The 27,500-nt window shown below is 46.6% G+C and overlaps 3 protein-coding genes across 4 annotated transcripts in view; all 3 read right to left on the reverse strand.

Moving 5' to 3' along the window:
• Positions 1-7,754, reverse strand: part of adnpb (activity-dependent neuroprotector homeobox b) — a 15,097-nt gene extending 7,343 nt beyond the window's left edge. The window contains 2 exon segments of the mRNA XM_055165586.1: positions 1,022-1,137; positions 6,050-7,754. Coding sequence (XP_055021561.1) covers positions 1,022-1,129 — 108 coding nt within the window. The 5' untranslated portion in view covers positions 1,130-1,137; positions 6,050-7,754.
• A 1,451-nt stretch (positions 7,755-9,205) lies between these two features.
• dpm1 (dolichyl-phosphate mannosyltransferase subunit 1, catalytic) lies at positions 9,206-21,200 on the reverse strand. 2 transcript variants are annotated; one of them, XM_055165577.1, is made up of 10 exons: positions 21,025-21,200; positions 16,691-16,790; positions 15,995-16,028; positions 15,231-15,307; positions 13,942-13,967; positions 13,768-13,863; positions 13,450-13,518; positions 10,640-10,754; positions 9,568-9,713; positions 9,206-9,529 (listed from the first exon to the last, which is right to left on the reverse strand). In XM_055165577.1, exons 1-9 carry the CDS (start codon positions 21,153-21,155, stop codon positions 9,609-9,611), a joined length of 753 nt encoding a protein of 250 aa, XP_055021552.1. In that variant the 5' UTR covers positions 21,156-21,200; the 3' UTR covers positions 9,206-9,529; positions 9,568-9,608. The 2 variants fall into 2 exon arrangements, with proteins under 2 accessions (XP_055021552.1, XP_055021553.1); XM_055165578.1 differs by lacking the exon at positions 9,206-9,529 and having other exon boundaries at positions 9,559-9,713.
• Positions 21,201-22,547: 1,347 nt separating this feature from the next.
• LOC110168838 (collagen alpha-1(XX) chain) overlaps positions 22,548-27,500 on the reverse strand; it is a 79,127-nt gene continuing 74,174 nt past the window's right edge. Inside the window, exons 36-39 of the mRNA XM_055165541.1 lie at positions 25,061-25,249; positions 24,735-24,812; positions 24,420-24,590; positions 22,548-23,814 (exon numbers count right to left, since the gene is read on the reverse strand). Coding sequence (XP_055021516.1) covers positions 23,792-23,814; positions 24,420-24,590; positions 24,735-24,812; positions 25,061-25,249 — 461 coding nt within the window. The 3' untranslated portion in view covers positions 22,548-23,791. The remainder of the gene's footprint in view (positions 23,815-24,419; positions 24,591-24,734; positions 24,813-25,060; positions 25,250-27,500) is intronic.

Genomic DNA, 27,500 nt, shown 5'->3' on the forward strand with positions numbered 1-27,500 from the left:
CTAAAACTAGAATCAGAACCAAAACCAGAAGTCTAGAACTACAAAAATAAAACTAAAAACAAAAAAAATTTAAACTAGAACCAAAACTAAAACTAAAACGAGAATTAAAACGAGAAGCAAAATGAAAACAAAAACTAGAACAAAAACTATAACACTAAAACACTAGAGCTAAAAAACTAAAACTAGAATCAGAACCAAAACCAGAATTGAAACTAAATCTAGAATTACAAAAATAAAACAAAAAACAAAAAAATGTAAACTAGGACCAGAACTAAAATTAAAACGAGAATTAAAACGAGAACTAAAAAACTGAAACTAAAAAGTTAAAATGTAAAACTAAAACTAGAACTAAAACCAAAAAAGTAAAAGGAGAATATTTTGTTTTAGAAAAAGTGTCTTTTCTCTCCACAGCTCGTCTCGTCTCCTTCACTTCGTCACACACAGAGTTCGTGTACAGACGTGTTTCTGTGACGTCTCCAGAGTCCAGCTCCAGTCAGACGAGGCTCACTGAGGCCAGCGCTCACAGGAGCCACCACACAAACTGAACTGGAGCCAGAGCCCATGGAGCCCAAACACGACCGTGAACACTTCCTGTTCTCAACAGAACATCATCTTTGACAGAAGGTTTGTTTTTATCTGACGTGGACGTAAAAATGCAAAGAACTGAAAACCATTTAAATCACTTGAACATCTTGTGGTGCAGTGTGGAACTTTTCTGGTTGTGGGTCCATCACCTGTTTGTTTCCACGGAGACGTCACTGTTCTGTCTGGAATGTTCCACAGTGTGACTTTAAACAGCTCCACTTTACATTTATTCAAACACAGGTGGTTTTATAAATCAGAAATACGTCGAAAAACAGACTTTCTGATGGTCTTGGTCTGGTTTGGTCTCCATGGAGATAGAAAGGTTTAATGCCGCACTGTGGAACATTCCAGACACAAACATAACAGTGTCTGACGGAGGCTCCGGCAGAAAAGTGACACGGTGCAGCTTTATGGTCCCTGTCGGGGTCAGACTCACATTGAGATGTTCTCGGGCGAAGTCCAGGCCGATGTCTCCCAGAGCTTTCTTCACGTTCCTCCGAGCTTTCCTCAGGCTGCCCAGGTTATTCACCGGCAGCTGGAACATCTTCAGTCCTGAACGACGAGAGAGAGAGAACACGGGTTAAAGACCAGGAGGAACTTCACACGCTCCAAACAAACCCCTGCCAAACACCTGCCAAACACCTGCCTAAAGCCCACCAAACAAACTCCAATCAAAGTCCCACCGTTCTCTCGAAGACAAGAGACAAGAACCAAACTGAACATCCTGAGGCCTCCAGACCAAACCCAGAAGATACACACATATATTTAACACGTGAAGGACGAGGAACTTTCAACACGTCTCCAAACTCAAACTGACAGTCTCAGATTTAAACTGATTTAAACTGTTCTACAAGTGTCTCCAGATCATGTGAACCTCCAGAACCTCCAGAACCTCCAGCCTCTCTGAGCCGCGGAGGCTGCACTAGCCCTGACTCCTGACTGGTGCAGGCGCTGGGTCATGTGACGTTCACTCTGTGTTCTGATTGGACCAAACCCCAAATCAGAACAAATAAATAAACAAATAAATAAACAACTGTGACGTCGTGTCCAGAGTTTGTGTTGTTGTTGTGTTTTCAGTGAAAACTGAGGTCACACAGAGGTCACACAGAGGTCACACAGAGGTCACACAGAGGTCACACAGAGGGTTAGGGTCTCTGGGTCAGGGTGGTTTGTTCAGTAGTTTTTGTAAATTATGATTTAAATGTGACTTTATTATTTATTTATTATTATTATTGTGTTTTTGTTTCCTCGGGTTGAATCAGACAAAATAAAAAATCAATAAAACCACAAGAGCTCAGGTCACCAAAGACCTGGTGTCCTGCTCAACGGCACAACAACAGAACACAACACCAGGATCCTGACAGAACCGACAACCCAGACATCGTATACACAGTCCAGTCCAGAGTCCAGAGTCCAGAGTCCAGACCCGAGTCCAGAGTCCAGAGTCCAGACCCGAGTCCAGAGTCCAGACCCCCAGAGTCCAGACCCAGACCCGACAACCCAGACATCGTATACACAGTCCAGACCAGAGTCCAGAGTCCAGAGTCCAGACCCGAGTCCAGAGTCCAGAGAGTCCAGACCCAGACCCGACAACCCAGACATCGTAGAGTCCAGACCAGAGTCCAGACCAGAGTCCAGACCCAGACCCGAGTCAGACCCAGACCAGTCCAGAGTCCAGACCAGAGTCCAGAGTCCAGAGTCCAGACCCGAGTCCAGACCCGAGTCCAGACCCGAGTCCAGACCCAGAGTCCAGACCCAGAGTCCAGACCCAGAGTCCAGACCCAGAGTCCAGACCCGAGAGTCCAGACATCGTATACACAGTCCAGTCCAGAGTCCAGAGTCCAGAGTCCAGACCCGAGTCCAGACCCGAGTCCAGAGTCCAGACCCCAGAGTCCAGAGTCCAGACCCGAGTCCAGACCCGAGTCCAGAGTCCAGACCCCAGACCCCAGAGTCCAGAGTCCAGACCCGAGTCCAGACTCCAGACTCCAGAGTCCAGAGTCCAGACCCCAGAGTCCAGACTCCAGACTCCAGACCCGAGTCCAGACCCGAGTCCAGACCCGAGTCCAGACCCGAGTCCAGACCCGAGTCCAGACCCCAGAGTCCAGGTTCTGTCCTTGGTCTTGGTTTTGGTTTTGGTGTTGGGGTCACAGGTCACAGGTCGGGTGAAGGGGCAGTTGTGGGTCGGTGAGGTCAGAGGTCGGAGTGTGTGTGTGTGTGTGTGTGTGGGGGGGGGGGTTGTACTTCCTGTGGTGGTTACATAAACCTCCTGAACACACAACACACACACACACACACACACACACACACACACACACACACACACACACACACACACACACACACACACACACACACACACACACACACACACACACACACACACACACACACACACACACACACACACACACACACACACACACAACACACACACACACACACACACACACACACACACAACACACACACACACACACACACACACACACACACACACACACACACACACACACACACACACACACACACACACACACACACACACACACACACACACACACACACACACACAACACACACAACACACACACACACACACACACAACACACACACACACACACACACACACACACACACACACACACACACACACACACACACACACAACACACACAACACACACACACACACACACACACACACACACACACACACACACACACACACACACACACACACACACACACACACACACAACACACACACACACACACACACACACACACACACACACACAACACACACACACACACACACACAACACACACACACACAACACACACAACACACACACACCACACACAACAGAACAGAGAACAGCGCCTCCTACTGACACCAACACAACTACACACACTGATGAACAGAAGACACGAAGACAGAGACACAGAAGAGGAAGAGACGAAGAGAAAAGAGACGAAGAGAGAGAAGGAGAGAGACGAAGAGAGAAGAGAGGAGAAGAGGAGACGAAGAGGAGACGAAGGAGACGAAGAGGAGACGAAGAGGAGAGAGCGAGGGAGTTGAGAGGAAAAGGAGAAGGAGAGGAGGAGGGGAGGATGTGAGGAGAGGAGAGAGGACACACGTACACACAGAGGAAGCAAGAACGAGAGAGAGAGAGAGGAGGAAGAGGAGGAGGAGGAGGAGTGGGTGAAGAAAAGCGCACACACAGAAGAGGAAGAGAGTGAGAGAGGGAGGGAGGGGGGGAGAGGAGAGAAGCACACAGGGAAAAAAAAAAAGAGACACGAGGAGACGAGGAGGAGGAGGAGGAGGAGGAGGAGGGGAACATACGCAGAGAGAAGAGGAAGGGAGAGAAAGAGAGAGAGGAGGAGGAGGAGGGGAGAGAAAGAGAAGCCACACACACAGAGAAGAGAGAGAGAGGGAGGGAGGGAGGGAGGGAAGAAAAGAAGACCAGAGAGAGAGAGAGAGAGAGAGAGAGAGAAGGGAGGGGGGGGAGAGGTGCACAAAGAGAAAGAGGAGAGGAGGGGGGGGTGAGACGGACAAAGAGAGAGAGAGAGACAGGGGAGGGAGGGAGGGAGGGAGGGAGGGGGAGGAGTGGAGAGGCGGACACAAAGAGCGAGGGGAGAGAGGGAGGGGAGGGGGGGCGGAGGGAGCGAGGGGGGGGGGGGGGGGGCGGAGAGAGGAACACAAAGAGAGAGAGGGAGGGAGGGAGGAAGAGGAAGGGGAGGGAAGAGCGAGAGGACACGGGGGGAGGGGACGAGAGACGGAACAGAGGAGGGAGGGGGGGAACGGAGAGAGAGAAAAAACAGGGCAGAGGAGGGAGGGAGCGAGGGAGGGAGGGAGGAAAGAGACGAGGGAGAAGAGGAAAGCAGAGGGAGGGAGGAGACGGAGGAGGGGAGGAGGAGTGGGGGGTTGATAAAGCGGAGGGAGGGAGCGAGGGAGGAGGGAGCGAGGGAGCGAGGGAGCGAGGGAGGAGGGAGCGAGGGAGGAGGGAGGAGCGCTTCAGACCGGATCAGAACACGGGGGAGGGGAGGGGGAGACGGGTGAGGAACGAGGGAGGAGGGAGGGAGGAAAGGAGATAGGAGCCACTCTGCCTCCTTCTGCACCAGAAAAACAGGCCTGAAACCTGCACTGAACCAGGACTAAACCAGGTCTAAACCAGGTCTAAACCAGGTCTAAACCAGGTCTAAACCAGGTCTAAACCAGGTCTAAACCAGGTCTAAACCAGGACTAAACCAGGACTAAACCAGGTCTAAACCAGGTCTAAACCAGGTAAACCAGGTCTAAAACCAGGTCTAAACCAGGTCTAAACCAGGACTAAACCAGGACTAAACCAGGTCTAAACCAGGTCTAAACCAGGACTAAACCAGGTCTAAACCAGGTCTAAACCAGGTCTAAACCAGGACTAAACCAGGACTAAACCAGGACTAAACCAGGTCTAAACCAGGTCTAAACCAGGACTAAACCAGGACTAAACCAGGTCCAAAACCAGGTTCTATATGAAGGTTCTCTACTATCAGGACTGACCTGGTACTAAACCAGGGTCTAAACCAGGACTAAATGAGGTTCTGTACAAGGTCTATACCAAGTCTAAACCAGGGTCCAAACCAGGTTCTAAACCAGAGACTAAACCAGGACTAAACCAGGACTAAACCAGGTCTAAACCAGGACTAAACCAGGACTAAACAAAGACGACATGATACATGTTAAAAAAAAACGAAATAAAAAAAAACTAACATCTGGACCATGAGGTGGTGTTGTGGGTTCTGGTCTGGACCTGGTCTGGACCTGGTGTGGACCTGGTGTGGACCTGGTCCGTGGGGTCAGACTCTGAACCTGCTCTGACTTCACGTTTACAGGATTTACAAAACACAAAGTTTCACCCAGAAAAACGTAAAATCAAACTAAACCAGGTCTAAACCAGGACTAAACCAGGACTAAACCAGGACTAAACCAGGACTAAACCAGGTCTAAACCAGGTCTAAACCAGGACTAAACCAGGTCTAAACCAGGACTAAACCAGGACTAAACCAGGACTAAACCAGGACTAAACCAGGTCTAAACCAGGACTAAACCAGGACTAAACCAGGACTAAATGAGGTTAAAATGTCTGAATAAACGGAAAAAAACGGAAGTGTCCAGGTACAAACGGGTCCTAAACAAGTTCTTAAAAAAGGCAAAAACCAGGTCCAAATGTGTCAAAAATCTGAACCAACCCGGGACTAAACCAAACCAGAACCAGGTCTGTGTTGGGTCCAAAGTAGAACTAAACCAGGTCTAAACCGGGACTAAACCAGGTCCGAAACACGAACTAAACCGCGAGCAGACCCGGACTAAACCCGGACTAAACCCGGACTAAACCCGGACTAAACCCGGACTAAACCCGGACTAAACCCAGGTCCGGATAAAGTCCAGACCAGACCCGGTTCTGTTCCCGGTGAACTTTACCTGCTCACACCTCCGGCTCCGGCCGCGGTCTCACTTCTGTCAGCCCGGTTCGGACCTGTGCTCCCCGGGTCCGGTGCCCCGGGTCCCGCTGGCTCCTCGGGCTGAGCTCCGGCTGCCTCCCCCCGGGGCTCCTCCTCACTGACGCCGCCTCACCCCTTCCTCTCCCCGGGAAACGGGAACCAGCGGCTCCCCCGGCTCCCCCCCGGCTCTCCCCGGCTCCTCACACAGCCGAACCCCGGAGCTCGGGACGCGGACTCGGGCTGAGGGCAGAGCGGGCGGACATGTCTCCTGAGGCGGCTGTGAAAGGCTCGTGTGTCCGGTGGAAGTGCGGCGGTCCCGGGCTTCTGTCCGGCTCTTCTCCCGCGGAACGTGCTGCCCGCTCGGCGTCCTGACAGACAATACTCCCGGAGCCAAACTCCCCTCTCCAAAATGGCGCAAATAAAAGCGGCGGAAGCAGTCACGGCGCGAGGCGCGCTCTAGAGGGAAAAACCGTCATACGTCAAACGCGGCCGCCATCTTGGGACGGTCAGCTCGTTCTAACGGTTCAGGGAAAAGAAAAACGTTTATTTAAGAATGTTTTTATTATACACAGATTTTAAGGAAACCACACGTCCCTGTTTCCCCGGGACAGTTCCAGGTTTGAGCCTGTGTCCCCTGTCCCAGCAGATTGACACAAAACCACGGATTTGTCCCAGTTTTACACAAGAAATGTCCCAGTGTCTCTGTTTTGACCAATCTGATCTGTCATTATTAATATGTCATTATTATTAACATTATGTAAATGATTCAGACATTTTAATGATATATCGTACTAGTCCACACTTGATAAAACCTGAAGAACTTGATAAAGATAAATAATACAGTCAATATTGAGATTTAAACGAGTAAAACTGTTCAAATCAAACAGGGGTAACGTAAAACCGAACACATCTGATGTCAAAAAGTTTAACAGTTTATTTTTAGTCTTAAGTATGAACTAAACTCACGTTGTTTTACTACAGTTTACTATATAATGTGTATTTTAGAAAACATGACTAAATAAATAATGTTAATTTAGATTCAGTTTCTCTTGGTAAAACGCGTAAAACTCAAACCAGCTCCCGCCGTCTATTATATTTATGGCGGAAGTGACGTCAGCCTGATTTGCATCACAAATCCAGGCTCGTGCGTGAGCTCGTGCGCGGTCCCGGGTGAGACTCGTGATTGGTCAGTTTCTCACTTTTTCCAATTAAGTCTCAAACTTCAAAGAAACAAAAACGCGGAAAAATCCAGAACAAGAAACAAGCTCCTCACGATCTGACCTTTACAAACCCAAACCCCTGACCCCTGACCTCCGACCCCTGACCTCCGACCTCTGACCCCTGACCTCTCCAGTTGAACATATTTCTTCAGATCAGTTGCAGGTTCGATTCCGTCTGGACGCTGATCTCACTTCAACACTTCAGATCTTTGACTCTTCACACTTGGTTCTTCTTCTGTCCTGTGGTCAGTGTCGGGAGTAACAGATTACAAGTACCAGAGTAATCAGAGTACAAATGATGAGTAACTGTATTCAGTTACAGTTACTGTTTCAGTGAGTGGGAATTGGATTACAGTTACTTTGTTGAAATAAATGGATTACACAGAGAACTAAACCAGGACTAAACCAGGACTAAACCAGGACTAAACCAGGACTAAACCAGGACTAAACCAGGACTAAACCAGGACTAAATAAACCTGCTAAACCTGTGTGGACGTGTTTCTTCGTCTTTTATCAATAATATTTTTAATTTGGTTCAGTAAAGTTTGGACTTTTTATTTTCTTTTATCAGACAAAACTTCTTATGTGAAGATTTCCTCGTCTTTGTTTCTCTACAGCAAATCAAGTAATCCAAAGTAATCAGATTACATTACTCACTTTAAGTAATTTATTGGATTCTGTTACAAACTACATTTTGGTGTGAGTAATCTGTAATCTGTAGGGGATTACATTTGAAAAGTAACTTCCCAACTCTGTGGTGAAACTGTCTCCTGCTGCCAGAAGTGAGGCTCCGGTCTGGGTGAAGTGTCTTGCCTAAGGACACGAGGGCAGGTTCTGCGGTGGCGTCTCCATCAGGTCGTGACCAGACTCTGAGCTCTGACTGTTCCACACTGTGGCTTTAATTTGACCAGATGCCCTCCCAGAAGTGACTCCTGAACAAAACTGAAAGGATTTGTTCTGGAGTTAAAACTGAAGAATCCAGAAGATTTTAAACGAAACACGATTCAGTTTGATCAAAACTAAACACAAAAGGGTTTTTATGTTGTTGGAATGTGAAGCACAAATATTTTTATTTATTTTATTTAAACCTAAAAATAATCCTCATCCTCAGTCTTTTTTGGTCCTGCCCCCGACAGGTGAAACTACCCCCCGACAGGTGAAACCCCCCCCCCCCCACCACACACACACACACACACACCTGGGCAGGTGCTGTCCATGTGACTGAACACAAAAAATAAACTTTCAGGACTAAACCAGGACTAAACCAGGACTAAACCAGGACTAAACCAGGTCTAAACCAGGTCTAAACCAGGACTAAACCAGGTCTAAACCAGGACTAAACCAGGACTAAACCAGAACTAAACCAGCTAAACCAGGACTAAACCAGGTCTAAACCAGGTCTAAACCAGGACTAAACCAGGACTAAACCAGGACTAAACCAGGACTAAACCAGGACTAAACCAGGTCTAAACCAGGTCTAAACCAGGACTAAACCAGGACTAAACCAGGTCTAAACCAGGTCTAAACCAGACTAAACCAGGACTAAAACCAGGACTAAACCAGGACTAAACCAGGTCTAAACCAGATCTAAACCAGGACTAAACCAGGTCTAAACCAGGTCTAAACCAGGACTAAACCAGGACTAAACCAGGTCTAAACCAGGACTAAACCAGGAACTAAACCAGGACTAAACCAGGACTAAACCAGGACTAAACCAGGTCTAAACCAGATCTAAACCAGGACTAAACCAGGACTAAACCAGGACTAAACCAGGTCTAAACCAGATCTAAACCAGGACTAAACCAGGACTAAACCAGTAGTAAACCAGGACTAAACCAGGACTAAACCAGGACTAAACCAGTCTAAACCAGGTCTAAACCAGATCTAAACCAGGACTAAACCAGGTCTAAACCAGGACTAAACCAGGACTAAACCAGGACTAAACCAGGACTAAACCAGGTCTAAACCAGGTCTAAACCAGATCTAAACCAGGACTAAACCAGGTCTAAACCAGGACTAAACCAGGTCTAAACCAGATCTAAACCAGGACTAAACCAGGTCTAAACCAGGTCTTGGTCTCTGCGCCTGCAGAGACGTCGACACTGAAAAAAGTTTGAACAAATCTTCTGGGTTTTTTCTCTTTGTGTTTTTCCAGCGGCGCCACAGAAAAAAGAAGCGGATCTTTCACTGCGTCAGGGTCTGCACCTGCCCCTGCACCTGCCCCTGCACCTGCCCCTGCAGGTCACGTGCAGGTCGGACAGGTCGTGACAGGTGCGGGGGTCACGTGACAGGTGCGGGGGTCACGTGACAGGTGCGGGGTCACGTCGTGGCGAACAGGGTGAGCAGCCCCTTCGCAAACGACACGATCTCATTTCCTCCGAGTTTTGATTCTCCGTAAACTCTGTCCACAAACGAGATCGGCACCTGACCACAGGAAAGAGTCAAAACAACAGGTCACAGGTCGTTCTGGCGTGTGGGGGGGGGTCAGGTCTTCTGGCGTGTGGGGGTCACAGGTCGTTCTGGCGTGTGGGGGGGTCACAGGTCGTTCTGGCGTGTGTGGGGGGGGGTCACAGGTCGTTCTGGCGTGTGGGGGGTCAGGTCGTTCTGGGGGGGGGGGGGCACAGGTCGTTCTGGCGTGTGGGGGGGTCACAGGTCGTTCTGGCGTGCGGGGGGGGGTCACAGGTCGTTCTGGCGTGTGGGGGGGTCACAGGTCGTTCTGGCGTGTGGGGGGGGTCACAGGTCGTTCTGGCGTGTGTGGGGGGGGTCACAGGTCGTTCTGGCGTGTGTGTGGGGGGGGGGGTCACAGGTCGTTCTGGCGTGTGTGGGGGGGGGGGGTCACAGGTCGTTCTGGCGTGTGTGTCGGGGGGTCACAGGTCGTTCTGGCGTGTGGGGGGGGGGTCACAGGTCGTTCTGGCGTGCGGGGGGGGGGTCACAGGTCGTTCTGGCGTGCGGGGGGGGGTCACAGGTCGTTCTGGCGTGTGTGGGGGGGTCACAGGTCGTTCTGGCGTGTGGGGGGGGGTCACAGGTCGTTTCTGGCGTGCGGGGGGGGGTCACAGGTCGTTTCTGGCGTGTGGGGGGGTCACAGGTCGTTCTGGCGTGCGGTGGGGGGGGGGGTCACAGGTCGTTCTGGCGTGCGGGGGGGGTCACAGGTCGTTCTGGCGTGCGGGGGGGGGGGGTCACAGGTCGTTCTGGCGTGCGTGGGGGGGGGGTCACAGGTCGTTCTGGCGTGCGGGGGGGGTCACAGGTCGTTCTCTGGCGTGCGGTGGGGGGGGGGGGGGTCACAGGTCGTTCTGGCGTGCGGGGGGGGTCACAGGTCGTTCTGGCGTGCGGGGGGGGGTCACAGGTCGTACCTCTCCTATGGTGTAGTGCAGCTGTCTCGCCCTGACGATCATCTCCATCTGAAACACGTAGCCTTTAGAAACACAACGTTCCACCAGCTTCTCCAGGACCTGCTTCTTATACAACCTGAAACACACCACACAAACATGAGACGAGAACAAAACACGACCAGAACCTCGTCCAAACTCAAACTAGAAACTCGCTCCTCGTCTTCCTCACGTCTGGATCCTGAAACACTCCCAGAAACTGAACTGAACAGAACCTTTAGAACATTTAGAACCTTTAGAATGTTTCCTGAATGTGTTTAGAACAAACTGGAACTGGAACAGAACAAGTATAAAACACAGAGACTAGAACACACACACGGACCTGGTTTAGTCCTGGTTTAGACCCGGTTTAGTCCTGGTTTAGACCCGGTTTAGACCTGGTTTAGTCCTGGTTTAGTCCTGGTTTAGACCTGGTTTAGACCTGGTTTAGTCGGTTTAGACCTGGTTTAGTCCTGTTTAGACCCGGTTTAGACCTGGTTTAGTCCTGGTTTAGACCTGGTTTAGACCTGGTTTAGTCCTGGTTTAGTCCTGGACAGACATAATGACACAAGGGAGTAGAACATTTATTTATTTATTGATTTATTGATTTATTAGTTTATTCTTTATTTCAGACATAAATATTTTTGGCTCCACAGTTTAAAAAAAACCTGGATACAAAAAATCTCCAAGGCCCAAAACGAGTCGATAAAGTTCATGAAAGTGTGGATGTTTCAGTGTGGATGTTTCAGTGTGGATGTTTCAGTGTGGATGTTTCAGTGTGGATGTTTCAGTGTGGATGTTTCAGTGTGGAGTGTTTCAGTGTGGATGTTTCAGTGTGGATGTTTCAGTGTGGATGTTTCAGTGTGGAGTGTTTCAGTGTGGATGTTTCAGTGTGGATGTTTCAGTGTGGATGTTTCAGTGTGGAGTGTTTCAGTGTGGATGTTTCAGTGTTGATGTTTCAGTGTGGATGTTTCAGTGTGATGTTTCAGTGTTGATGTTTCAGTGTGGATGTTTCAGTGTGGATGTTTCAGTGTGGATGTTTCAGTGTGGATATTTCAGTGTGGATGTTTCAGTGTGGATGTTTCAGTGTGGAGTTTGTTTCCTCTGAGGTGAAACGGCAGGAGCTCGTGTGAGGATCGAGTGTTTGACGGAGTTTTGAGTTTTCAGACGCTTCAGACGCTGCATAAATGTGAACAGTAAAGGCTCCTCAGAAGAAAAACAACAGAGAAAGACAGAAAAGAAAGTTGTACCATTTCATGTGGAAAAATCACATTTGATTGACTGAAAAAAAGGTTTTATTCTCATCGTGGGATCAGAATCGGTATCGAGTATCGAATCTGTTCATTAGAATTGAAAGAGTTTGACATTTTCGTCTCGTGACAAAACAAATAAACACAAAATATAAAGAACAAACATGTTGTTGTAATCCCTCATTTGTCCACAAGAGGTCCTCAGTGTTAAAGGTTTCACAGCAGATCAGTGTTTTAGTTTGTGATAAATATTAAAGTAGATTTGACTTTACAGACTTTTGTCACAATATTCAAATTTAAAACTGGACTTTGATACTAAGATGATCTGATTCCACAAAGAAAATAAAACCTTTTTTTAGACAATACTCAGTGATTTTCCACAGTAAAGGTCCATTAACCTTCCTGACGCTTTACTCCGCCCCTAAACAAAATCTGGAGTGATGATTGACAGCTGACCGACATCCACAATAATCCAACACGACGGGACCGGTGCGTCCGGACTCAAACAGAGCGGACGTTTGTGCTCGGATCACGGCGTTTCCCGTTTCTCTGGACACGGCGGGACAAGGCGGTGCCCGGTCGGTGCTCCTCATGTCCTGCCCGTCGACGCCAGAGTCGGAGCTCGTCATGTGACGTTAGTCGACCTAAACCCGACCTAAACCCCGACCTAAACCCCGACCCAAACCCCGACCTAAACCCCGACCTAAACCCCGACCTAAACCCCGACCTAAACCCCGACCCAAACCCCGACCCAAACCCGTGAGTCCAACCCCAAAACTCAAATGTCCTGTTGATCCTGAAGACGCTGATACAAACACGACTCTGACCCAAACGTTTTAACAAATCTGCACCAAAATGATAAAATAAAACCAGAGACAGAGACACGTCTGTTTTACATTTACACAGAATCAGGAGGAAAAAGTGACTCTGGTGTTTAGTGAAATCATAGAACTTTCTTTTCCAGTCCCATGTGTCCTTAAATCTGTGTGATCTCTCAGCGGTCCAGGTCTAAACCGGTTCTAATCCGGGTCTAAACCGGGTCTAAACCAGATCCGTGTGTGTTCTAGTCTTTGTGTCTTAGACTTGTTCTGGTCCAGTTCCAGGTCGTTCTAAAAACAGTCAGGAAACGTTCTGCTCTGTCCTGTCTGTGGGACTGTTCCAGTGAAAATGAGTTTTAGTCTCACCCGTCTCACCCGTCTCACCCGTCTCACCCGTCTCACCTGTCTCACCCGTCTCACCCGTCTCACCCGTCTCACCTGTCTCACCTGTCTCACCCGTCTCACCTGTCTCACCCGTCTCACCCGTCTCACCCGTCTCACCTGTCTCACCCGTCTCACCCGTCTCACCTGTTTCACCCGTCACCCGTCTCACCCGTCTCACCCGTCTCACCCGTCTCACCCGTCTCACCGTCTCACCCGTCTCACCCGTCTCACCCGTCTCACCCGTCTCACCTGTCTCACCCGTCTCACCCGTCTCACCCGTCTCACCCGTCTCACCTGTCTCACCTGTCTCACCTGTCTCACCCGTCTCACCCGTCTCACTCACCTGAAGCTGCCCGTCAGGTCCGAGGCTCCGGGTCTCAACAAAACCTGCGTCAGGAAGTTTGCTCCTCGACTGAAAGAGACAGAGGGACACTTTACTGATGGACGGGCGATATATCGGCTCCAGAGTCGATATCGGCCGATATTTGTCGATATCAGAGCGTCAGATTTGAACAGAAACAGAGGAGCGTTCTGCGTCTGTTACAGAATCATACAACAAAGATCTGAGGGTTGGTTTCTTACACTTTACACCTTATAATAAAAATAATCGATTGAATTTCGATAAATAATTGAATTTCAGTTTGGATATTTTGTGTCGTACCTGATCAGTTTCCTCCTCAGGTCCCAGCCGTAAACTCCTCCGTTTCCTTTGTATCTGGTCCCAGAGACCAGGTCCAAATCTCCCTCTTTCTGCAACCTGAAAAAAACCAAACAAACAAAAGAAAACTGAGGTGACGTTTGCTCCGAGAGAATTCTGAATGTTACACAAACTTACCTGATGAATTCTGGGATGAATTTAGGCTGAAAATAAAGAGAAACTTTTTAACAGAATGAATTCAGTAAATCACACAGCTTCAGGTTTGTCCCAGATGAACAAAAATGGAATTTTATTCACAAAAATAACTTGATTAAACCTGGATTATGTGCTGCATCTTAACTGTGAGATTTTAAAGTGTTTAAAGTGTCTGTTTGATCATAAATAAAGTCTTGAATTAAAGAAATTGTGAGTCCAGTTAAATCTTTCCTGTAATAAAGTCACTACAGAAACACACAGACATGTTCTGACGTCAGAGCAGGTACGTGTGAAGTCGCCCCCATCAAACACACAACTACACAAAAAACATGAACTGTGCAGTAAAAAGTTCAGTTTGTGTGATTCTGGTTCTTCAGATTTTCACAGTTTTATTTTGTGTCGATGAGTCAAAACAGCAGAAAATGAAACCAAACGTTTGTGTTTGTTTTGTGTGTGACTGTTTCATTTGTGTAAGTTTATTATTAAAATGATTCATGATTATTTTTGTGTAAATGATGTGACGTCATGTGACCTGAGGCTGTGGAAAAGTTTGTTTTTATGTAAAATATGAATCAAAAGAAATTAACTAAAGACTGATCCAGACTTTTCCACGACATCGGCCCAAAATAAAACGGTTCAAATCTGAAGAACCAGAGTCGCACAAACCAAACTAAAGCAAAACACAAACACAAACGAAACACAAACGAAACACAAACGAAACACAAACACAAACACAAACGAAACACAAACGACACACAAACACAAACGACACACACAACACACAACGAAACACACAAACAAACGACACAAACACAACAACACAACGAAACACAAACAAACACAAACACAAACGAAACACAAACGAAACACAAACGACACACAAACAAACACACAAACACAAACACAAATGAAACACAAACGAAACAAACAAACAAACAAACACAAACGACACAAACAAACGAAACACAAACGAAACACAAAACGAAACACAAACGACACAAACACAAACACACAACCAAACACAAACACAAACGACACACAAACACAACACAAACGACACAAACGAAACACAAACGAAACACAAACGACACAAACGAAACACAAACGACACACAAACACAAACGAAACACAAACGACACACAAACACAAACGAAACACAAACGACACACAAACACAAACGAAACACAAACGAAACACAAATGATGGAGTTTTACTGCAGGTTTGTGTTTGTGTTTGGGGCGACTTCACGCAGGTGAGTGGGCGGGGCTTACGTGGTGCGACAGGTCGGCGTCCATGATGAAGATGAAGTTTCCGGTGGCGTGTTTGATTCCGTGGATGTACGCCGTCCCTTTAAGAAGAACTCAGTCAGAAAGAGTTCAGAAATAACTGAACGTAATTAACCACAGTCAAAGAAAGACGAGTGCTGCTCCTCACGCTCGCTCTTCTCCTTCTGCTGCTGGTCTAGAGAAACTCTAAAGAACCCAAGAAACTCTAAAGAACCCAAAAGAACTCTAAAGAACCTAAAGAAACTCTAAAGAACCCAGAGAAACTCTAAAGAACCCAGAGAAACTCTAAAGAACCCAGAGAAACTCTAAAGAACCCAAAGAAACTCTAAAGAACCTAAAGAAACTCTAAAGAACCCAGAGAAACTCTAAAGAACCCAGAGAAACTCTAAAGAACCCAAAGAAACTCTAAAGAACCCAAAGAAACTCTAAAGAAACTCTAAAGAACCCAGAGAAACTCTAAAGAACCCAGAGAAACTCTAAAGAACCCAGAGAAACTCTAAAGAAACTCTAAAGAACCCAGAGAAACTCTAAAGAACCCAGAGAAACTCTAAAGAACCCAGAGAAACTCTAAAGAACCCAGAGAAACTCTAAAGAACCCAGAGAAACTCTAAAGAACCCAGAGAAACTCTAAAGAACCCAGAGAAACTCTAAAGAACCCAGAGAAACTCTAAAGAACCCAGAGAAACACTGAATGAATAAAAACACTTCTCTTCTGCGTCTGTAACTTTTCCATGTGAAGCTGAACTCACCCAGTCCCAGTTTTTTTGCTCGAGGACGAAGAAGCTGCATAAAAAAAAAAGTTTAAGTTTAAAAAAACATTTACTGATAAAAAACACAACATGTATTTTTATTAATTTATGATTTCTAACACAAGAAAACAAACTTTAAACGAGTGCGAGCGATAAAAACTAATAATGATTCAAAACATTTAATATCAAGAATAATAAAAATAAAAATAGAAATAATCAATAATATTTAAATCTTTTCCAAATCTGAAAAAAGTTTGTCAAGATCATAAATTACAATATTTTTTCTTTCTGTGGTGTAATACGTTTATAAGATGATTGATTTAAAGCTGCACTGTGTAACTTTCTGGTTGAGGATCTGTCACCTGTTTGTTTCCATGGAGACGTCACTGCGCTGCCTGGAATGTTCCGCAGTGTGACTTTAAACAGCTCCACTTTTACTACATTTATTCAGCAACAGGAGGATTCAGAGTCAGAAATAGAGTCGCCTCTCCACAGATCTGACCTGTAACCCCCGTCTGGTTTGGTTTCCGTGGAGACAGAAAGGTTTAATGTCGTACTGTGGATCATTCCGGACAAAGCGATAACGTCTCCATGGAGAAAAGCGTCTGACAGAGCCTCCGGCAGAAAAGTTCCACAGTGCAGCTTTAACGCCGGCGTTACAGAACATCGTGGTCGTGTCTGGTGTGGTTCACTCACGATCTTGTCTTCTCCGTAGATGTTCTGCAGCTGCTGGGCCACGTCCAGCGTCCCGTCCGGGCTCCCGTCGTCGATCACGATGATCTCGTACTCGTACCCGCTGAGGAGAAAAACCCAGAGAGGAGCTTTAATCCTCAGACATAAAGGCAGCTTCAGTACATGTGTCCTCACCAGGAGTTTTTTTACTTAATGTTGTTTTAATATCTGCCCCTTTTGCCCCTCGTGAAGAGTTTTTACCCTCGTGAAGAGTTTTTACCCTCGTGAGAGTTTTTACCCGTGAGAGTTTTTACCCTCGTGAAGATTTTTTACCCTCGTGAAGAGTTTTTACCCTCGTGAAGAGTTTTTACCCTCGTGAAGAGTTTTTACCCTCGTGAAGAGTTTTTACCCTCGTTTTTTACCCTCGTGTCCTTTTTTCACTACAACCAGTTTTTTTCACAATCTGCTGCTCGACTCGTGTCATGTGACTGGAATCAAAAACTGCAGGACCAGAAACTCCATCTCCATCCTCCATGTTCCTCCATGTTCCTCCATGTTCTTCCATGTTTCCATGTTCCATGTTCTTCCATGTTCCTCCATGTTCCTCCATGTTCCTCCATGTTCCTTTCCATGTTCCTCCATGTTCTCCATGTTCTTCCATGTTCCTCCATGTTCCTCCATGTTCCTCCATGTTCTCCATGTTCCATGTTCCTCCATGTTCCTCCATGTTCCTCCATGTTCTTCCATGTTCCTCCATGTTCCTCCATGTTCCTCCATGTTCCTCCATGTTCCTCCATGTTCCTCCATGTTCCTTCCATGTTCTTCCATGTTCCTCCATGTTCTCCATGTTCTCCATGTTCTCTCCATGTTCCTCCATGTTCCTCCATGTTCCTCCATGTTCCTCCATGTTCTTCCATGTTCCTCCATGTTCCTCCATGTTCTTCCATGTTCCTCCATGTTCCTCCATGTTCCTCCCATGTTCCATGTTCTCCATGTTCCTCCATGTTCTCCATGTTCCTCCATGTTCCTGTTCCTGTTCCATGTTCCTCCATGTTCCATGTTCCATGTTCCTCCATGTTCTCATGTTCCTCCATGTTCTCCATGTTCCATGTTCCTCATGTTCATCCCTCCATGTTCCTCCATGTTCCTCCATGTTCCTCCATGTTCCATGTTCCTCCATGTTCCTCCTGTTCCATGTTCCTCCATGTTCCTCCATGTTCCATGTTCCCATGTTCCTCCATGTTCCTCCATGTTCTTCCATGTTCCTCCATGTTCTCCATGTTCCATGTTCCTTCCATGTTCCTCCATGTTCTCCATCCATGTTCTCCATGTCCTCCATGTTCTTCCATGTTCTCATGTTCCTCCATGTTCTTCCATGTTCCTCCATGTTCCTCCATGTTCCTCCATGTTCCTCCATGTTCCATGTTCCTCCATGTTCCTCCATGCTCCTCCATGTTCTCCATGTTCCTCCATGTTCCTCCATGTTCCTCCATGTTCCTCCATGTTCCTGTTCCTCCATGTTCTCCATGTTCCTCCATGTTCTTCATGTTCCTCCATGTTCCTCCATGTTCCTCCATGTTCCATGTTCCTCCATGTTCCTCCATGTTCTTCCATGTTCCTCCATGTTCTCCATGTTCCTCCATGTTCTTCATGTTCCTCCATGTTCTCCATCCATGTTCCATCCTCCATGTTCTTCATGCTCCATGTGTTCTCCATCCTCCATGTTCCTCCATGTTCCTCCATGTTCCTCCATGTTCCTCCATCCCATGTTCCATGTTCCTCCATGTTCCTCCATGTTCTTCCATGTTCCTCCATGTTCCTCCATGTTCCTCCATGTTCTTCCATGTTCCTCCATGTTCCTCCATGTTCTTCCATGTTCCTCCATGTTCCTCCATGTTCCTCCATGTTCCTCCATGTTCCTCCATGTCCTCCATGTCCTCCATGTTCCTCCATGCTCCTCCATGTTCTCCTCCATGCTCCTCCATGTTCCTCCATCTTCTTCTTCTTTTCTGGGGTCGGGTCTCAGGGGCATCAGTCTGAGCTCCCAGACTTCCCTCACCCCAGACACTTCCTCCAGCTCCTCCAGTGTGTCCTGGGTCTTCCCCGGGGCCTCCTCCCGGTGGGACATGTCCAGTGTTGGGGAGTAACAGATTACATGTACCAGAGTAATCAGAGTACAAATGATGAGTAACTGTATTCAGTTACAGTTACTGTTTCAGTGAGTGGTAATTGGATTACAGTTACTTTGTTGAAATAAATGGATTACACAGAGAACTAAACCAGGACTAAACCAGGACTAAAACCAGGACTAAACCAGGACTAAACAGGACTAAACCCAGGTCTAAACCAGGACTAAAACCAGGACTAAAACCAGGACTAAAACCAGGACTAAAACCAGGTCTAAAACCAGGTCTAAACCAGGACTAAACCAGGACTAAACCAGGACTAAAACCAGGTCTAAACCAGGACAAAACCAGGACTAAAATCAGGTCTAAACCAGGACTAAACCAGGACTAAAACCAGGTCTAAAACCAGGTCTAAACCAGGACTAAACCAGGACTAAACCAGGACTAAACCAGGACTAAATCCTGCTGTGTGGACGTGTTTCTTCGTTTTCTATCAATAATATTTTTAATTTGGTTCAGTAAAGTTTGGACTTTTTATTTTCTTTTATCAGACAAAACTTCTTATGTGAAGATTTCCTCGTCTTTGTTTCTCTACAACAAATCAAGTAATCCAAAGTAATCAGATTACATTACTCACTTTAAGTAATTTAATGGATTCTGTTACAAACTACATTTTGGTGTGTGTAATCTGTAATCTGTAGGGGATTACATTTGAAAAGTAACTTCCCAACACTGGACATGAACACCTCCTGAGGGACACGTCCAGGAGACATCAGAACAGACGTCCTCCCCTCAGACGCTCCTCTCCACGTGGAGGAGCAGCAGCTCTACTCCGAGCTCCTCCCCTCAGACGCTCCTCTCCTTGTCAAGGAGCAGCAAAAAACAAAACCCTCTTTCATACAAAACACACACATGTATAAACAAGTTTTTGGACATAAAAATGCTTAATTTCGGGCCTTAGTTACACTTCACTTTGCACGTCTTGTACAAAGTTCATCTGAAACACAAACACTTAAAGGTTGTATAGAGGATTTTTTTAAGGTAAGTGAAATACAGCGACAGTCCTTTTTCAAATGTTGTTCATGTGTGACACCACCTTCCTCCTCCACAGCCTCAGTAGAAACATCTCCTCCTCCCGCCTCTTTACTCTAGAAATCACGCTCGTTTACAGCCTGTGCGCGTGCAGAATTACTGTCGAAGTGACCTGCCTAGAAATAATTTAGCGTCAGTTTTTAGACTCTTCGTCTGCTTCATTCGCGCAATCGCTGGACGAGATCTCCAAGAATCACCTCAGTTTGGCTTTGCTCCTTTTCTCCTTCTCTTCTTCTTTCAGCGACCTCAAAAACCGACTTTCTTTTGCGGCGAACTGATCGTGGATTCTCGTCCGCTGTCGCAACAAAGTTTGTGCGAACTGCGAGGAAGCAACAGTTTAAAAACGCCTCCAAGAACCGCTGCATAAACCGAGTCAGTTACACTAGAAATGTAGGGAGTTTGATTGACGACCTAACAGCCAATAGAAAATGAGGCAGCCTTGTTTTCTATTGATGTTTATCTGGCCTCAACACGTCCACAGTTGATCGATTTTCATTCACTTTTTTTTTTTGGTCATTACAATTCCAAGGCTGCTGCCTGTCTGTGATGGTGTTTTAAACTTTCACTGACAATTTCAAACTAAAAAATATCCTCCATACAATCTTTAAATCGTCAAAACAGTGAAAATGTCAAATGTGTCGAATAAACGAGTTTCTTCCTCTGAACAAAACAACAAAACTGGAGTTGGAACTAAATCATTGAGTCAAATAAACCAAAAAATCCTCTAGGTGAAATATCGATACAACACAACACGATATCGATACTGAATCATCACATTAAACCAAACGATATATTAATATTTCAATATTTTTGCACAGTTCTAGTCTTTATAAACTCCCTCAGATCAGGACGGATCATTTTCCTGAATCACAAGAAGAAAATCCACAGAAAAGTAAAGACTTTAACTGCAACTTCTCTCACTTTTACTCTTTCTTTACACATTTTAATCAAGTTTTAGTTTAGACTATTTTATATTCCTCATTTAGACGTGATTTGAGAATAGTCTTGATTGAAAAACCAGAGTTAATCAGATTAAACTCGTGTTAAAGTTGGAGTTTGAGTGACAGCTCATCACAGCGTTAGCACCGTTAGCCGCGTTAGCCGCGTTAGCTCTGAGCTCCAGCTTCATGTTAAACTCACCTTTCCCCGAAGTATTTGACCAGGAGCCACACGATCAGAGGCAGGTTCTCCCGCTCGTTGTACGTGGGTAAAAGCACCGAGTATTTGTCCGCGCTGCGGCCGCTCGGAGGACGCGGTTTACGGCTCGACATGACGACAAGCACCGGAGGCTAAAGCTAACAGCGCCGAGCTGGAACTTCCGGCTACAGAATGTAAACATCCGGCTCAGGCTTTTCACAATAAAGTGTCGAATGGACCAGATCGATAACGCACGCGGAACAGAAAACTAGAGTCAAACCAATACAAAAATAATAAAATAATAAAATATAATATTAATAATAACATAAAATAATAGTAATAATATAGTAATAATTACTTAAAGGGATAGTTCAGGTTTTTTGACATGAATCTGTGTGTCGTCCCCGTCAGCAGTGTCACATCCACACTGACTTCACCTCCGACAGCGTCCGGTGAATCGAGATACTGGCCGGTTTTGGTGCTGAGGAAAGTAGTTCGGCAGGTTGTCTGGGGACAGTCTAATAAAGCGTTTTTCTTCTCAAAACAATCTGTGTTAAAAAGAGTGACACATTTGCACCACAAAACCTCCGTCCTCTAAAAAGTCAGACCTCATTATCACTTGGCGCTATTTTCTCTCCGTACGTATCACTGCGCACGGCCGCCCAGTGACAGCTGCGGAGCAATCATTTTGTTCAGTTGTTCTGCAGTATTTACTTGTTCAGACCGGTGACGCCGCGATGCGAGGGGGTTAATGTCAGAGCTGGAGTGACAGGTGTATAAGCTTGTATAAGATACATAACTATATATCTAAAAAATGGTGCGAACTTGCGATTTTCCGGGCTGTAACAACAAAAATCTGTGTGAATCTCTGCACAAATTTCACTGTTTTCCTGTAACGGACGTATATTCGGGTTCAAAAAGATCTCCCATTGGCTCTGTGCTAAAATCAATTTCTTCATCATCGGTTTCGTAATCAGACATGTTGTCGCTCACATTCCGAGCAGTAAACAAAGTGAAACAGGTGCGGCTGTCACCGGGCGGCCGCGCGCAGTGATACGAACGGAGAGAAAATAGCGCCAAGTGATTATGAGGTGTGACTTTTTAGAGGACGGAGGTTTTGTGGTGCAAATGTGTCACTCTTTTTAACACAGATTGTTTTGAGAAGAAAAACGCTTTATTAGACTGTCCCCAGACAACCTGCCGAACTACTTTCCTCAGCACCAAAACCGGTCAGTATCTCGATTCACCGGACGCTGTCGGAGGTAAAGTCAGTGTGGATGCACCGCACTGCTGACGGGGACGACACACAGATGTCAAAAAACTTGAACTATCCCTTTAAAATAATACTATTAATTTTATTTTTGTTACTTATTTTTGAATTTTAGTACAATTTTTTTTTTTTGCTATTTGTTTTTATATGATCATGTGATAATGGAAGTGGCTCAAGAAGCTGCTTCAAATCTAAGTCTAAAAACATGATGTCGTTATAAATACACACGACACATCGCATTTTCTAATGTGTGTTTTTTTATTATTATTATTATTATTTTAATTAACCAGTGTTTCTAAAATATATAAAAATACTCTTACAAAATGCAAAGGTAAAAACACATTTCTTTCACATAAAAGTGGTTTCCCAAAAGCCCATAAGTGTAATAACTCTGTAAACATGTGTTTTCATAAGAGGTAAAATATGAAGGAAATCAGAATAAACAGATATTTTACACAGGAAACGATCTTCGTCACCGTCTCTGTTAAACCTTTGGACATTTTGAGGCAGTTAAGGTTATAATAAAATACATATATTTCTGTAAAACAAAGATATTAGGCTTTAATACAGTGCACTACAGGAATAACCCAATAAACACAAACACAGGATTTAACATTAGAACAGATTTCAGTGCGATTGAGACACGTGTATAAATACTTGGATCATTTAAAGAGTATTTTATTTTAAAGCTTCATATTCTGCTTCGTTCGTTTTCTTTCAACACTTTTGGACAGATTTAGAGATGAATTTAAAGCTGCACCGTGTCACTTTTCTGGTGGAGATGTTGTTGCTTCGTCTGGAATGTTCCACAGTACGGCATTAAACCTTTCTATCTCCATGGAAACCAAACCAGACGCTGTTCCAGGTCAGATCTGTGGAGAGGCGACTCCGCTCACAGTCACTATGTTTGTTTTTCGAGGTGTTTTTGAGCTGTAAATCCTCCTGTGATGGAATAAATGTAAAGTGGAGCTGTTTAAAGTCACACTGCGGAACATTCCAGACAGAGCAGTAACGTCTCCATAGAAACAAACAGGTGACAGACCCACAACCAGAAAGTTACACAGTGCAGCTTTAAAATAATGTCCAGTATGTTTGTGAAGAGACTCTGTGGTGGCTCTGCTGCCCTCTGCTGGTCACTGTGGGACTGACACAGACTCTGAGGTTTAATCTGAAATGATCCAAACGATTCCACAAACTCTGATGAGGACGAACCAGAGTCCGACTCGGAGACACAGAACCCCGAGCAGCAGACCTCAGACTGGAACAGAGTTTGTTTGTGGTGCAGATAAACAGAAGATTTTTGTTAAAAGTGGAAAATGAAAGCTTTAATAAAACACTGTCAGATGTTTAAAGTCCTTCTGTGGCGTCTGGATCAGGGACGTTTGTGCAACAACAGCCCCGAAAACAGTCCGAAAATACAACGTCACCAGATCTCCTCTTCTTTCCTTCTCTCCTCCTCTTCCTCTTTTTCTTCTCTCACTCTTCACTTCTTCCTCAGGGTCAGTACCCATAGTAACCATCTTCTAAGGAAAAAAAAAACACATAAGCACAATTTAATATTTCATTTTTCCTGCAAAACATTTAAAGATTAAACATGAGCCGGTGGAGTGTCGCTCTCTCAGTGTTTGTCTCATTCTTTGTTTTTTTTATCCAAAATCTCCTGGTCGTTTGTGTCACAGACGACGTGCGCTGGGCCCCGGTCGTCCTCACAAACAGAAGCTCTGTGGGTTTTTAACTCGCGCAAATAAAACTTCATATGTAAAAAAATAAAACTATCTCACAATATTTACCCAACCACAAAGTCTGAACCACAGAAACTGTGCTGAGGCGCTGCTCTGTGGAGGTCAGGGGCTCAAAACGCCTCTGACAGACGGGACTAAAAACACTGTTAAGATCATCTATCATCTGTTTAATCGTCCAGTTAAATCTGTGATGGTTACACTTCTACACACAATGTTTTCTCCAGATTCAGTCCAAATGTCAGAACCGTCAGACCCTGGTCCTGGGCCCTTTGAGGCCGTGGAGTCTGTGGTTCCTGTTTTTTTGTTTTTTTGTTGTTTTTTTTATCTTTTTTTTTCATGTGTCCAAAAGTTCAAACTGGTGTGTGTTTGGTGCAGGTGCGTCTCACCTGGTCTCTGGGGGCTGTGGGGGTTCGTCTGACAGCCCCCGCTGCCGTCACAGACGCCGGGGGGCCCCTGTTCTCCGGACTGACCCTGGGGCCCGGTCACTCCGTCGGGGCCCGACGCGCCCTCGTCCCCCTTCGGCCCCGGGGCCCCGAGCTTGGACTCCCCCGCGGGACCTGAGCCCAGAGGAGACACGAGTGAAAAGTGTGAGGGAAAGAAGCAGGGACCCGCCCGCTGTGGGGACAGAAGCGGGGACCCGCTCGCTGTGGGGACAGAAGCGGGGACCCGCTCGCTGTGGGGATGAGGGGCGTCACATTTACCTGCAAATCCTTTGATTCCTGGAGGGCCCTGGACATTGGGCCCCGGGTCGCCCTTTGGCCCCGGCAGACCCCTCCTCCCTGAGACACAGAGACAGAGACACTTAGAACAACATGAGATTTAACATGTCACAGTGTCCACGTTCACACTAGACATTTAACTCTGAATCTAAATCATTTCATTCTGAATCAAAGTGAATTTGTCTTTAAAAAGTTCATGTTCAAACACTAAATTCCTGTTTGTGTTTCCTGGGCTCAGTTTCAGTTCTGACCCACACACACGTTTCTCTGTCAAGTCGTGTCAGAGGTCGGAGGTCGGTGGTACTGACCCTGCTCGCCTGGGTACCCCGGCCGGCCCGGTCTGCCCCTGGACCCCGCGCTGCCCTGGGGCCCTCGGGACCCCGGGGGGCCCCTGCCTCCGGGGATGCCCGGTTCTCCCGGGGGCCCGACCGGCTCCTGCAGCGGGGCCGGTTTACGGCTCATGTCGTTTATGAACAGGTCCAACTTCAACACCTCCTCTGAGGGTCAGAAAACAAGAAGAAGAAGAGAGGGTCAGAAAAGTGTGTGAGAAAACACAGACAGAAGAGAGAGATTTGGTGATTTTAGTGATTTTGTGATTTTAGTGATTTGGTGATTTAGTAATTTAGCGATTTAGTGATTTTAATGATTTGGTGATTAAGGTCGTTTTCACACCACTAGTTCGATTATTTGGTCGCACCAGGCAATAAAATTGTTATTATGTAGCAGATCCACTCCAGTGTGTCGCGTTCACACCGGCAAACGAACCAAAACTGGTTCGATTCACGCGTCTCTGTTTCCCGGTAAAACAGCGATACTCCAGTTATCAACACCGATGTTCCTGTTAAAACCGCGGGTCGTCCTCATCTCAAATTATCACCATGAACTAAAACAGCAACATGTAGAACTTTGTACAAACTCACCGCATCAGCCCAGAGTTCGGGAAACAGCAGCAGCCAACAGCTCCTCAGGACGGGGCTGGGGTCTGGTCCTTGGTTCTTGGTCTGTTACAAGTTCGTTGGTCAGATGGTCCGGAGGCTCTGTCCTCCATGTGCTGGTTCCAAACGGTGGCGAGCAAGACCAGTGTTTGATGGACTGAGTCCGAGCAGGTACAGTCGTCTGCGCGCTTGTTCTGTGCGGGAAAAGCAAGAATGTTCTGTGGACCACAGGTCCGTGCTCTCCGGTTCTCCGCGCTCCAGAACCGCGGCTGGTTCCGAGGTGGTGCAGCATCCGGACAGAAGTGTGAGTCCAGTTTGGTTTGTTCTATGTTGTTCTGAGCGTCCGTCCTCTGTGCATTTGGTTCTTCCCGGGGAAAGTTCTTCCTCAGGTCGAGGCTCCCCGCTCCAGCTCCTCTGAGCCCGGACAGAACCGGAGCTGCTCCCGCTGGTTCTGGACTCTGGTTTGGATCTAGTCCGACTGTATTTCTCACACTAGGCTAAAAACAGGGACTTTTTAAGTTGTATCAGTTGAATGGGCGATTGCCTTATTGCCATGAAATTATTTGGTTAATTAAAGCCTAAAATAACAAATGTTGGTTGCTGTGTGATCACGGGGGACACCGGGTCGTCTCCTGAACAGGGGGACGCACCCCCAACTTTGACTCACTCTGGAGCCACACGTTCACACACTGGTTCTTGCTCTGATCTTCGTGTGTTTCATTCTCTGTATTGGCCATTGTTGGTAAAATAATTCAAAAATGAATCGCGTCTGCGTCTGGACAACAACCTGTTCCTGCTGGAGTCGTACAGCGTCACTTCAGGCAGAGGAGACGCGTTTCTCCCATGATGCATTTGGAATAGTCCGTTTGTCCAAACTGTCTATGGTTTGGACCCGGGTTCACGTTCACACCAGAGGAACCGCACCAAAGTTGGTCATTTGGTGGATTCAAGTGAACCGAGACCACCTCTTTTTTGCGGTCTCGGGGTGTTTTCACACCGACAGTATTTGTTGCACCAAACGGTCCATTCGAACCAAAAGTGGTTCGTTCGGTTCGTTTGCGTTGGTGTGAAAGCGTCAATCGGACTCGGACCCGAACCAAATCAAGCGACCGAGACCTAAAAAAGAGGTGGTCTCGGTTCACTTGAATCCACCAAATGACCAACTTTGGTGCGGTTCCTCTGGTGTGAACGTGAACCCGGGTCCAAACCATAGACAGTTATGGACAAACGGACTATTCCAAATGCATCATGGGAGAAACGCGTCTCCTCTGCCTGAAGTGACGCTGTACGACTCCAGCAGGAACAGGTTGTTGTCCAGACGCAGACGCGATTCATTTTCAAATTATTTTACCAACAATGGCCAAAACAGAGAATGAAACACACGAAGATCAGAGCAAGAACCAGTGTGTGAACGTGTGGCTCCAGAGTGAGTCAAAGTTGGGGGTGCGTCCCCCTGTTCAGGAGACGACCCGGTGTCCCCCGTGATCACACAGCAACCAACATTTGTTATTTTAGGCTTTAATTAACCAAATAATTTCATGGCAATAGGCAATCGCCCATTCAATTGATACAACTTCAAAAAGTCCCTGTTTTTAGCCTCGTGTGAGAAATACAGTCGGACTAGATCCAAACCAGAGTCCAGAACCAGCGGGAGCAGCTCCGGTTCTGTCCGGGCTCAGAGGAGCTGGAGCGGGGAGCCTCGACCTGAGGAAGAACTTTCCCCGGGAAAGAACCAAATGCACAGAGGACGGACGCTCAGAACAACATAGAACAAACCAAACTGGACTCACACTTCTGTCCGGATGCTGCACCA

This window comes from Boleophthalmus pectinirostris, unplaced genomic scaffold (genome assembly GCF_026225935.1).
Source record: "Boleophthalmus pectinirostris isolate CB_2022bp ecotype Guang Dong unplaced genomic scaffold, ASM2622593v1 HiC_scaffold_8, whole genome shotgun sequence".
NCBI classification, from domain to species: Eukaryota; Metazoa; Chordata; class Actinopteri; order Gobiiformes; family Gobiidae; genus Boleophthalmus; species Boleophthalmus pectinirostris.

Coding starts and splice junctions, on each gene's coding strand:
- dpm1 (XM_055165577.1), bottom strand. CDS start 21,155: ATGTCGAGCCGTAAACCGCGTCCTCCGAGCGGCCGCAGCGCGGACAAA. Junction 16,791..21,024: donor GTCAAATACTTCGGGGAAAG/GTGAGTTTAACA, acceptor TTTTCTCCTCAG/CGGGTACGAGTACGAGATCA. Junction 16,029..16,690: donor TCTACGGAGAAGACAAGATC/GTGAGTGAACCA, acceptor TTTTTTATGCAG/CTTCTTCGTCCTCGAGCAAA.